General features: G+C 45.9%; 1 protein-coding gene across 1 annotated transcript; it reads right to left on the bottom strand.

Annotated features, from left to right (window-relative positions):
* Positions 1 to 8821: 8821 nt before the first annotated feature.
* Positions 8822 to 12066, bottom strand: LOC137771264 (serum amyloid A-2 protein). Its single transcript, XM_068554424.1, has 4 exons — positions 11970 to 12066; positions 11550 to 11641; positions 9505 to 9643; positions 8822 to 9114 (listed from the first exon to the last, which is right to left on the bottom strand). The coding sequence occupies exons 2-4, from the start codon at positions 11635 to 11637 to the stop codon at positions 8952 to 8954; spliced, it is 390 nt and encodes a 129-aa protein (XP_068410525.1). The 5' UTR covers positions 11638 to 11641; positions 11970 to 12066; the 3' UTR covers positions 8822 to 8951.
* Positions 12067 to 13185: the final 1119 nt, after the last annotated feature.

Raw genomic sequence — 13185 nt, forward strand, 5'->3', positions numbered from 1 at the left:
GACTTAATATTGTAGACATGTTGATTCTACCCCAAATTAATCCACAAATTTAATGCAATTCTAATGATAATTCCAGTTGAATTTTCCCAGAACCGAAGAAAATTACTCCAAAATTCATATCAAGAAATAAAGGTTCATGCATACAAAAGTCAATCCTAAAAAAGGAGAATATTAAGAAGAGGCACTTACCATACGAGGTGTTAAGACGTACAGAAGAGCACAGTAAAAAACAGTAGTATTTGCTCAACAAAAGATATATTGACCAATGGGATAGAATAGAGAGTGCAGAGCTAGGGTCACACATATAGGACATTAGTATATGATCAAGGAGACATCACAAATCATTGAAGACAGGATGGGTTACTTAATAGTTTTGGAAAGAGAAAAATAAAACTGGATCCTTACCTAATACATATACAAATGTTGACTTCAGAAGTATTAAATACGTAAACATGAAGGTAAAACTCTAAAGTTAATAGAAAAGAATATCAAATAATATATTTGTGATGTAGAGATGGGGAAAAATTCTTAAACAAAACTTCAAAAGCACAAAACATAAGACATAAAATGGTGAATTGCATTACATGAAAATTAAGAATTTATTTTCAGGTAGAGAATGGGAAAAGGCAACGTCTAAATTACGGCAAGGGATTAATATTTCAAATATACAAGGAACTTTTGTGAATCATTAAGAAAAAGACGGCAACCCCAATAGAAAAATGGGTGAAAGGTACGCAAAAAATAGTTTACAGACAACACACAATAAGTAATAAGCTCACAGAGGGATGCACAAATCATTAGTAACCAGAAAAACGCAAATGAAACAAGCAGACATTACATGCATTAGACCAGAAAAAAGATGACATCCGCAATGTGCCATGTATATCAAAGGAGTGATATTGCTGGTGTGCATATCCTTATTTTCACTGTGAAGTGTCACTCTGCTGTCCAGGAGGACAGCCCTGCCCACATGCCCTCCAGCAGTTTTGAGGACTTCTATAGCTCAGTGCCGTTGCCTTGGCATGACCCAGCTATCCGCTTTTCCAGTCTAAAAGCTTCCATCAAAAAAGAATTTTGCTTCAAATACACAGATTAATGTCTAAATAATAAATAAAATATTACAGGGTTGCTCTCACAGGACACAGTGACAATCTCTGATGTCTCTTTTGTTGTTTTTGTTTTTTAAAAAAACTCCTCTGTTAGAAATAACTTTTCTGGATACAGTTTTTGTGATCCTATCTGCTATTCTTGCAGCTCCAGGATAGAGGGAACATTTTCTATTTCTTATCTTGAGGAGACTTCTTTCGCCAGAGATGAGTAGGGCCTGTAGTTTTCAAGGTCAAGTGCTGGAAACACATTAACACTGAAAGAGATGCAGTCCTGAGAGAAAAAGAAATCATATGGAAAAGAAAAGGTCAGAATAGGATTATTAACAGATGGAATATGGCACATGAAGATTAGGGACATCTTTTTTCCTCTTATCTTCCATTATACATTTTTTATGTGACTCTGACACGTTTATCGATTCTTATCTTATAATTGTGGTTAATTTGGGTGCATTATTTATGTGTATGTATGTGTTTGCACATTTAGTGTTGTTGTGGGGAGGTGTGTGTGTAAAGAGAGAGAGGCATATACAGGTCAACTATATTATAAATGGACATTTGCTGTTTTTCCTTGTCTCATCCTTGGAATCCCAATCAGGACAGGAACTGGGTTGTTGGTTTTCTTCATCATCATACTCAGTACCTTGGAAAATGCCTAGACACAGGCAGACTTAATGAATCTTATTGGACAAACATGTTCACTGAAGAAAATTGAAAATTTTAAAATAAGTATAAAGATGAAAATAAAAGCAATACTAATTTCATAAGCCTAGACGGGGCGGTGTGGGGGTGGGGTGCCGGTGTGCAGGAAGAACCTCTGTAGAAACTTCATGTTTCCAATCTGTTGTCTCAGTGCATGTAGACATATGAACCCCTACACAAAAACAGGGTGATATAATACTATCGTTTTATGTTCTGCTTTTTCACTCCACAGCTTATCATAATCATTTTTGCATGTTACTACCCTTACCTACCACAAAGTCAGTGGCAAAGCCGAAATTCAAATCCAGCCTGTGAAGACTGAGCGTTTGGATTCTTAGCCATAGGTTATAGAGTTGACACCTGAACTTGGCAGCTGTTATAGCACATAAACAAATAACTGGACAATATATTTTAATTCAATTTCATTAAATACTGATTAGCTTAATAATACCTCTCCAGTGAAATGTACCTGCATGAGAGCACTGATCTTGTCTATCTCAGATTCTCAGGGCCCAGCACAGCTCCTGCCACATACTGGGGGATCATTAAACGGGTGTTGAGTAGTGAATAAGAGGACGAACGAGTTCTGTAGGCATCTTTACCGGAAGGATAAATTGAGGCTTTTAGAGACTCTTTGTTAGAATCTTTTGGACAGTCCCAAGTCCACCCTGCAGAGAATAAAGGATGATCTCAGTGCACCGGCTCCCTCCCAGGTCAGATGGTTCAGGCACCAGCCACGCGGGCCAGCCTGAGTTATTGTCTGTTTGCCCAACTCTTTCAGGAAACGTATCAGTGGGTCATTGAAGGGAGATTTTGCAAATACGGTTTAAACAGAGTGGTTTGACAGGGCTCCATAGGTAATAAATGTGTGTGTAAACCAAGCACACTATTCTCAGAGAGGACCTGGGTCTTCTTTCCCATAATTTACAGATTTCAAAAAGCAAACCTGGGAAACTAGAGAATTGTGAAAGGGCTCCCTCTGCACCCGAGAGCTTCTTTTCCATCACCCACAGCTGAGGACACAGTGGCTCCAAGTACGCCACACCCTAGAGAGGGCATCCAGGAAGCAGGGCCAGACCTCAGTAAACTCCCAAGGCTGACAAAGAGGCAGCAGTGCCGGCCTCTGCAATCAACACCTCCCCAACCCATTCCACCTCTGGTCCACTTAGGAAACGCCAGAGGAAAGGGAGGGAGAGACGGCAGGCTTGTCAGCCTTGTGGGGAGTGCAGTATTTGTGGAGAGAGGTGATTTCCTCAAATTGGTTCAGGGTGCCAAGAAGAAAAGAAGAATGCCTGTTCAGTTCTCAGCTGGGTGCATGCTCACTGCAAACACTCCCAGCTCATTCTGGTGCCCCTATCAAAGCAGAAGGGAGTGTGGTGAGGGAGTTCTTGAGAGAGTTGACATGTGTAGGAGCCGGTGACTGCTCTGGGGATTTCTAAAGGGTGGAATACCCATGCCAGCAGAGTTTAAAGAGGCGGTGGTGGAGTGGGACTAGGAAGGAGTTGGGGTGAGCTCTTTCCCATCTGCCATCTCTGCAGGAAGAGAAGAGGCCCTCAGTCATTCTGGGGGCTCCACTGGAATCCATTGGAAAGACCCCTGAGGTTAGAGGAAAGGCAGTGCTGCGCCAGGTGAGGCGACCCCTCAGCTAGGGAGGGAGCTTGGAACGTGGACCATTGTCAGGACCAGTTGTGGATAACCTGCTCCACTCTGGGGAGGTCCTCCATAGCTGAGGGGCTGGTGTGAAGCTGAACCTCACCTCAGGAGCACCCCCATCACACCTGATGATTAATAACAGCTCAAAGCTTATTATTATTTCTTCTCAGTAAATAGAGTGAGAGAGAGAGAACTTGTATAGGTTTACATTTAAATCTCATATTTCATCATTTCTAAACCACACATTTCTTGATTATACATTTCTGAAATTAGGACGTGTCTTACATTCACTAATGACCAGGCAGCCCTCATGAAATTGTTGTCATTGCTTTAGGATTAATTTTGTGTATGCTTTCCTTTTTGTTTATACACAAGAGTGAGGTAAGATTAAAATCCATGTCTAAGTTTAAAAGAACTCTCTCAGTAAGTGTAAAATAAAAATTCAGAGTGATAAGAAAACATTATGTCTGAATCTAAATGGTAGCATCTTTTTTCTTGGTGGTGTATAAATAGTAACACATCTTTCAGTCTAGGGGTCTTAGACTCGGAGAAATACAGTGTGTCCTTTTTCCCTCTCCTCTAGTCTCACAGAGTGTTCTCTGCTAACTTGCCCCTCTGATAATCAGCACAGTACTTTGGAAATTCAAAATATTCATTTATTTCTCCCAAGGGTTCTCATCAGCTACCACAATGACTAACAGTTTATTTGCACATGGTGTTCCTAATTTTCATTTCTATGAGAGAGTGTGCACAGTATCGTTGGAGAAAACTAAATATTTTCTATGATGAAGTAAAATTATATCATTTTGCCTGGTGTCAGTATGATATTTGTACAGATTTAGTAGTCACCTCAAAGTGACTCATTACCACATTCTGCAGATCCAGACCACATCCATACTTTCTACAACTCCCAAACCCTCCTCCCAGTTCTGTCCACTTCTGAACAATACCTCTTCTCAGACTTTATTCATTCATTTCAACAAATATTTATAAAGCAACTACTATTTGTGAGGCCCTATGACAGGCACTGTGGATACAATGACAACACACAATAAAAGAAAGAGACAGGCCTTTGCCCTTGGGTTCCCTACCTATTGGCTCTAAAGACAGACAAGAAAACGGGCAAACACACTGGAGTGTGACGAGTCCCGGGGACAGTCACCTACAGCAAGAGCAGGTACAACCAGATTCCCGCAGGTCCCTGTCGTCCATCTCAAATGTGCTGCATCCCCTGACCCCACTCTCTTCACCCTCGTTCCTTTCTCAGAGCCAGAGAGGTTTCTGCTCCCCTTGGGGTTAACCATCCTTTGTGGGCTTGATCCCTCTGCCTCTTGCTTCCCCTTGACTCTGCTCTTATTCCTTCTTCTTTATCTTTATTATCTCCCTCTTCCTTAGCTCCTTCCTGTTCCTTATAACTAGTCTGACCTTCTTTGAAAGAAAACCTTTCTTGTATTAGTAAAATAAAAAATTAGGTCAATCATTCATTTATTCGTTTTCAATAAGCATTTGTTGAGATGCCATTATATGCCAGGTACTGGATATTAGGGGTGAACAAGAGAGAAATGGTCACTTTTCTCACTGATTTTATAATACAGGGAGGAAGATGAACCAAAAGAAAATCCAAACAAAAATCAGAAGAATAAACCAAAAAATTTAGTAAAAGAATCCAACATGTTAAAAATTGGTAAAATGTGAAGAATAACCAGAGTAGGTCAGCCAGGATGATCAGAAAGGCCTCTCTCAAGAAAGAGTGAATTTGGGAGAGCCCCACAGGTGAGACATTCCCATCCATGTGAAAAGCAAGGAGAGGAGTGTGTGGGCAGAGAAAACGTCACCTGCAAACGTCCTGTGCCAAATAACATCTTGGTTTGTTGGTTATACTGGAGAGTGGGGAGCTTGGGAGGGGGTGGCATGAGATGCTGCTGGAGGGTGGCCAGGGACAGATCACACTGGGCTTTGTAAGCCATGATAAGCACCTGGATTATATTCTAAAGGACATGGGAATCCATTGAAGGATTTTAAGCAGGGGAGAGACATGATCTGAGTATAGTTTGTATGCTAGACGGAGAGGTAGGGTAAATACATGCTCTGTTTTGCCCAGGACAGTTCCAGTTTATTCCTGTCATCCAGGTATAATTATCAATAATGCCCCTTTCACAATGGAAGGTGACTTGGCTTAGATGATAAACTATACAGTCACACTTAAGCAGAGGCGGAAGCCATGAAGATGGGGAGACTACTGAGACAGCAGTTGCAGGAACCCAGGTGAGAACAGGTGTGGCCAGGAGCGTGGAGGTGCACGTGAGACCAAGCTGATGGGCTAGAGATGAATTTTGGAAGTAGAATCACAGGGCTTGCTAGTGGATTGGATGTGGAGGTAAAGGCAAGGGAAGCATCAAGCACATTTCCCAATATCTGGGGTGAGCCACAGAGGGAAGAGTCGTGTCCTTTGCTGAATTGGAGGGGCCTGGGGGTGAAGAGTCCTGGAGGGGGATGAGCGTTCCCTTTGGACGTGCAGAGTGTGAGATCTCTGGAAGCCATCCAATCAGCGGTTTCAGGAGGCCAATCAGATAAACAAGCACGGAGCTTGGGAACCAGGTTCTGAGGGGGAGATATAAGTTTCAGAGCCGTCAGCATGTAGATACTATTTGCTGCGCTTGTTGGGGAGAATACAGAGAAATAAAAAGTGCGAGCCCAGAACCAAGTCTGAGGGACACTTAGAGTTTGGGGAGATGAAAAGACCCAGCTAAGGAGGTAAAGGAAAACTGAAGGGAAGCAAAAGGAGAGGGTGGTACTGTGAAGCCAAGAGAGAACCTTCCAGGAAGGAGGGAGAGGACAACTGGGCTGAGCATGGCTCAGAGGCCTCCTGATACAAGGAGAGAAACATGTCAATTGTTTTGGCAACATGGAGGTCAGTGGTGACCAGAGCTGTTTTGCTGAGTGGTGGGGACAGAGGTCAGGCTGGTGTGGGTTCAAGTGTGAGTCAGAAGCGAGGAATCAGAAAGTGCAGATGGGCAGGTTTTCAACAAGTCTGACTATAAAGAGGAAGAGGAAAACGTGCAAGAGTGAAGAGTGATGCGGATTGAAGTCAGGGTTTTCAATGTGGTGCTTTATTGGGAAAGCCGTTACTGACTGTCTGGACTCTGCAAGGTTTTGCCCATGTGAGGAACAAGCACATTTTCCTCCCTGGCGTGAGTGTCACTGGGTGTCCTGTGCAAGAGGAGAGCACCACAGGAGCTGGGCGGAAGGAAAGCACAAACCAGGAAGTGTTTGTGTCCTGCAACGTCCCTCCTGCGCCCTGAAAGGACAGAGATTAACACCGTGCCCAGCTGGCACAGAAGAAATGATCACAGGGTCCAGTTCCAGGATCACAAGCGGGGCAAAGAAGGGTGGATGTGGAGCTCAGAGTTAATAAACTGATAACCGGCACACACTTGTACTCTGAAAGTGGGATTGAGGAGCACTCCTAAGGGGAGATGACTAATGGTGAAATGATCTCTATCGGGGAAAGACAAGTTTAATTTCCTTGTCAAGGAGGAAGAAAAAGTGTGTCTATAAGGTAGTTAGTCACAAGAGAACTTTCTCATCCAGTTCCCATCAGAAGGCACTGTCAGAGGTGTACGTAGAAGAGGTTTAAGGAGGATTAAGGCTGTGTCTCAGAAAAGTGAGTGTGACAGAATAAAGCAGGGGCAGGATAACTGGGATGAGGGAGAGTGCGGTGGCAGATTGGCTGGCAAGAACAGGCTCAAAGCACTGCTGAGTTTAGGGTTCTAGTGGTAAAGTCTCAACAGACCCCAGGTTGTAAGGAGACTCCTGTTACGAGAATGTTCGCTATTAGATTTCTATCCCAGGTGCTGAAGGTATAGATTTTTGCAAAATGAGGGGAAAGAAAGGAAAAGCAGGAGAAAGGATGACTTGAAAGTTTGGATAAAGCAAGTTCTCCAGATTTTTGTAAATAGGAGAAATTTAATAATCAGCCTTTTTATTACTTGAAATAAAAGTTGGATACAGAAGTCTATTCACCATTCTTTTTTTTTTTTTTTTTTTTTGCCTACCTTGGGTCTTCGCTGCTGTGCGTGGGCTTTCTCTAGTTGCGTCGAGCGGGGGCTACTCTTCGTTGCGGTGCGTGGGCTTCTCACTGCGGTGGCTTCTCTTGTTGTGGAGCACGGGCTCTAGGCGCGTGAGCTTCAGTAGTTGTGGCGTGTGGGCTCAATAGTTGTGGCTCACGGGCTCTAGAGCGCAGGCTTAGTAGTTGTGGTGCACGGGCTTAGTTGCTCTGCGGCATGTGGGATCTTCCCGGACCAGGGCTCGAACCCGTGTCCCCTGCATTGGCAGGCGGATTCTTAACCACTGCACCACGGAAGCCCCTATTCACCACTCTTTAAAGTGTTAGATCATTTTAGGTCTTGGAATCTGTAATCTGAAAAAACCAAACACCAAAACCAAAGTTTTTATCCAAGGAAGAAGGTTCTTGGTTTATCTAGGAATTTGTGATTTATAGAGTCGCTCATAATTCCTGGGCTCTAACAGGCCCAAACCCCTTTTATTAGACACGGTTTTCCTCAATAAGAAGTAACATGCTGGGACTTGCGTGGCAGTCCAGTGGTTAAGACTTGGAGCTTTCACTGCCGTGGGCCTGGGTTCAATCCCTGGGGGGAGGACTAAGATCCCACAAGCCATGCGGCATGACCGGAAAAAAAAGTAACATGCTGCTGGCTTTCCTCTGTTGGGAAGGGTCCAGGGAGGGAAAATGACTTCTTCTCAAGGACCTGATACATATCCAATGCAATACAAGACCTCCTGATACTTAATCTTGATGTTGTCCCTATGCCTCCGTTTCTTGACATGTTTGTTCCTGGACACTTGCATAAGGCAAGGAATATAGAGCGAAGGGAAGCTGCTTTGGAGGCACTTCTGGATGGCACAGACAGAAATTGGTTCATAGATGGATTTGTAGGTGTTGCTGAGAAATGAACAGAAGATCAAGGTGCAGTTGCTGGAGCAGGATTCCACGATCCAGTCCTCCCGAGGCTGTGTCCCCTGCCCGCACACAGACACCACTGAGGACAAACTAAGGGGACTAGACCCCAGGGCAGAGAAGCTGACAGGACACAACTGCCAGGGAGTGAAGAGGCCTGAATACAGAAGGGCCTAGAAAGAGCACCACTGTGACCAGAGGGGCCTGGAGGGGAGCGGGTCTGATTAGGGGAAGGGGTGGAGCAGGGTGTCTTCCCTGCATGATGCTGAGATTGTGTCCCCGACACCCAAGACACAGGCACAGACTCGGCCTTCACGTGGGTGTCCAGCCATCACCCCTTGGGAACAGACAGGCTGTCCTTATATCAAAGAATAACACACAGTTTTCAACATTCCATCTCTTAAGCATTTATTAGATCTGCTGGCATCTGTGGACAGAGAACTCACTAGCTCAGCGTTCCTGCCCTTGGGGGCTCACAGCCCCGTCGTCTCCTGAGCAGAATGAGAGGCAGCTCAGTACTTGTCGGGCAGGCCGGCAGGTCTGAAGTGATTGGGGTCTTTGCCGCTCCGGCCCCATTCATTGGCAGCCTGGTCGGCCCTCGAGTCCTCCAGTCCGTGGCCACTGTCTCCATGTTTAAAAAAGTCTGTGACTCTCGGAATACTCTCTCTGGCATCGCTGGAATGGAGGAGGGCAGGTAGGGGATTACTCCAGGGCTGACGAGCAACAGCCCACCCTCCCCATCTCTCCTCTTTCCAAGGAATCAAGGACTCTGACAGGAGCTAGGAAAGAGGGGATGAAGCCTGAGGCTGCCCGGGCTCAGCACACCTCAGCCCTGCGGGTCCCCTTATGCTGGGTGAACAGCACCCATGGGGGAGGCTTGGGAATCGTCTGTCCCACCAGCCTCGCTCTGCTCTTCAGCCACTCAGACCCCGCACAGGACACAGAGGGTGAGGGTGGATAAGAGGAGGAGAGGCCACAGCCCTACAGGAAGTTCTCCAGGGCTTGGCCCCTCCTGGCTGTCCGAGGCTCTCACACCCACCCCTGCATCCTCAGGGCCCCTGGTACCTGATCACTTTAGCAGCCCAGACGCCCCCAGGTCCCCTTTCGGCAGCGTCACGGTTGCCCCGGGCGTGGAAGTACTTGTCTGAATTTTTGTAATTGGCTTCTCTCATGTCAGAGTAGGCTCTCCACATGTCTTTAGCCCCTGGGAGGAATGCATATAGAGAAAGGATTATCAGGTGGACAGAAAGCTGTGACACACCTTAGAGAAGAATCAAGGAATGAAAAATCTTCCACTGACTCAGTTTCCTCCTGTGGCCATAGCACCATGAGTGCCATAGGTTGAGAAGAGCATTCTTTGTGCCTAGTTTCCTGCTCCTGGTAACTCGAATGAGAGTCGTTATGGGGGGAGGGGCACAGCTGTGTTGGACCTGGTTGTCTGGCCCCTATGATGCTGTCTCTGGACTGCATCTCACTTAGGGCTCTGTGTGATATGTTTAAAGGAGAGAAGGGAGCCATCATTATAGGGCAGGATTCCTCAGCTTCATACTATTGAAATTTTAAGCCAGGTAATTCGTTGTTGTTCAGGGCTGTCCTGGGTATTGTAACACGTTTAACAGCATCCCTGACTTCTACCCACTAATGGGCAACCTATTCCCCAAGTGTGACAACCAAAAATGTTTCCAAACATTGCCAAATATCTCCAGGACACAAAATTGCCTTGGCCCCGAACCACTGTTACAAAAGGAAGCTGCATAGGATAAGATCCAGGGGACTTGGGTGAGTGAGGAGGTGACATGGAAGACAGATTCTGAGAAAGGGGCAGACATGCAGCACCTCTGCTCTGACGCCTAAGAAATGTATTCCTGCTGCACGAATGTGCTAATTGTGACTTGATTCCCCTGCCTGTTAGACACGTGAATGGCATCTTGAGAACTTTCTAGTGGACGGTATTGATGATGTGGGCTGCTTGAGGAAGCAAGCCCTCGAGCAGTGGGTCTTTTCCTCAGCCTGGTTACACTTTCCAATCATCTGGGGAGTTACTGAAAGTCCCATGAGACCTACCTCACACCCCAGGCCAATTACCTCACACTCTCTGGGGTGGGTCTCAGGCATCAATAGTTTTCATTGCTCCCCAGGTGAATCCAACATGCAGCTGAGATTGACTAGCCCTCAGCTTGAGAAGTGGTACTAGGACAAGTCTACCCAGCAAGAGCTTTGGCCTCATGCACAGCTGGGTTCAAACTTCTGTCCTGCCACCTGCTGACTGGCACTTAGTCCCTGGGCAATGGACTCGGCTGCTCTAAGCCTCGGTTTTCTCCCCTTCAGATGGGGGAAGATGCCTCCCTCACGGAGATATTCTGCAGGTAAGTAGGTGACCAACTGTCCCAGCCTAACCAGAACTGCCCCTGTTTTCCTGGAACTGCCCCAGTGAACGTTGAAAGTGTCCTGGAAAACTCCTCAGACCTGGGCAAAGCAGGAGAGTTGGTCACCCTGAAGTGCATGTAAGGGCCGAGTTCCTACTGGAAGCTTGATATATGTTATTAGGTTCACCCCCGGTCGCACACGGGTTTTTTTGTCAGTTAAAAGGCTAGAAAAGGGTGGGAAACAGACTAAACCAGGGACAGTGTCACTGAGTATAGGAAGCAGGAGCAAGAGCTAAGCTGAAGGTCCCTGAATTATCCAATTAGGAAATGGAAGGTAAGAAGGAAGCGAAGAAGAAGAGTGGAAGGAAGGAAGGAAGGAGGAGAGAAAGGGAGGGAAGAAGGGAGAAATGGATGGAGGGAGAGAAGAAGAGAAGGGAAATAGATGGAGAGCTTTCATCCTACTTCATGCAATTGGTCTGAGGGAAATGCTGTACCATTTCAAGACTTACTTTGTGTCTTCCAGTCAAACTTCCATTTCAGCTGGGAATGATGATTGTTCTTTCTCTAGTAACTGATTGACATAAATCCTGTGGTTTTCAATCTGTCTGAATAAAAGCTCCCCAAACACCTGGCACCTTCCACCACATAGGGCAGCACCACCTAAGACAGTAGCTCCAACCCTTAAGAGTGCTCAGGGTGAATCCCAGAGGCCCTTGGGTGCCATCCCCCCTCCACCAGCCTTACCTTCATAAGCCTCACCAAGGAAGGAAAACCATCGGCTGTGGGCTCCCAGCACCAAGGAGCAGAGAACGAGGCCTGTGAAAAGCTTCATTGTGCTGAAAGGAAAGGAGAGGGTCAGGGAGACACGGACAAGCCTTGCACACCCACTTTGGGATTTGTATGTCAAGGAGAGCCCATCTGTTCTTTTCCACTTGTTCTCATTAGACTCTCAGCGGTCCTCCTAGGGAACATTGCAGTAGGACCTCACTCGGAGCCGCTAGCCCTCAGTGCTGAACCCACCAACCCTGAACCCAAGACTGTCTAAGAGGTCACCAAGGTGTCTATGGTGGAAGAAGAGGGCAGCTGGGGCCTAGTCGTGCCTTGCTAAAGCAGCCTGTAATTAATCAAAAAGCATTTCCCATGCACCACTCTGCCAGCACTCACCTTATACAGGACAAATACAAAACAGAAGAATTAAAGTAAGTGTTTTCAAAGAAATCACTCCTTGGAGAAGTTTCTCACCTGAAACCGGAGGAGCAGACCTGCTGGGGACAGGTGGCTGTATTTATACTGAGCCATCCCTGCTGGGGTCATGGGGTGAGAAGGAAAGCTGGACTGGTGCCTGGGGGAGAGTCCCTGCAGGTCATTTCTCCTACAAAACTGCAAAGGGTAACTTACTGGAGTCCAATGGCTGTCCTCATCCACAGGTCATTTTCCTCATTGTGCAACCCTGAGAAAACAGGAAGTCCTGTTCTGCCTGGTGGCCACTGTCAAGGGTGGAGGTGCTGAGGCCCGGGCCACCCGGGCTGCGGAGAAGAGGGTGTGGAGCTCCAGGATGGAGGCCCCCTGGCTGCTGGAAGGTGTGCGGTTAGAGGATGTTCCTTCAGCCTGGACCTTGCTTTCCTGGTCATTTCCTCAGGATGGTCCCTGGTGGGCCAGACAGCAGATGTGTCAGAAATTAAATCCTTTGAACTCATGTGTAAAGCCCTTGAGCTTCAAAACTGACAGTCCAGCTCCACCGAATCACATGTGTGCCCTGAGCACTTTCCACCACTCTGTGTACCTGTGCTGAGCTCTCAGCTCCAGGGCAGAGAAAGCCCTCTCAGCCTCTCAGCCATGCATTTCATAAGGGTCAACACCTATTATGACAAAAAAAAAGAGAGAGGTATAATAAAATAATGAGAAGCTTTTTGACTTGATAAAGGTTAAATACCAATAATCTATAGCAGCAGTTCTCATAGTGTGTTCTAGGGAAACCTGAGGGTCTCTTAAGACCCTTTCACGGGGGTCTGTGAGATCAAAACTGTTTTCACAGTAACACTAAGATATTCTTTTCCTTTTTCATTCTCATTTTTTTCATGAGTGTACTGGGTATGAAATGTTCATTGATATGGTTTTAGATTTCTACATTGCAACTGACCCTTAAGAAACTACCACTTGTCAAGTTTTGGTATCATATCAAAGAATTGCCTGAATTATCTTAAAATGCTATTAAAATGCTCTCTTGTTTTCTACCTATATGTTATATCTGTGTGATGTTGAATTTTTTCGTATACTTCAACCCAGATAATGTATTGTGACAGATTGAGTGCAGGATCAGGCATGAGAATCCAGCTATCTTCTATTAAGCTAGATATTTAAAATTTTTCAAAAACGTAAA

The sequence above is a fragment of the Eschrichtius robustus genome, chromosome 11 (assembly GCF_028021215.1).
Source record: "Eschrichtius robustus isolate mEscRob2 chromosome 11, mEscRob2.pri, whole genome shotgun sequence".
NCBI classification, from domain to species: domain Eukaryota; kingdom Metazoa; phylum Chordata; class Mammalia; order Artiodactyla; family Eschrichtiidae; genus Eschrichtius; species Eschrichtius robustus.

Coding starts and splice junctions, on each gene's coding strand:
- LOC137771264 (XM_068554424.1), bottom strand. CDS start 11,637: ATGAAGCTTTTCACAGGCCTCGTTCTCTGCTCCTTGGTGCTGGGAGCC. Junction 9,644..11,549: donor CCTTGGTGAGGCTTATGAAG/GTAAGGCTGGTG, acceptor CATTCCTCCCAG/GGGCTAAAGACATGTGGAGA. Junction 9,115..9,504: donor TGGGCTGCTAAAGTGATCAG/GTACCAGGGGCC, acceptor CCTCCATTCCAG/CGATGCCAGAGAGAGTATTC.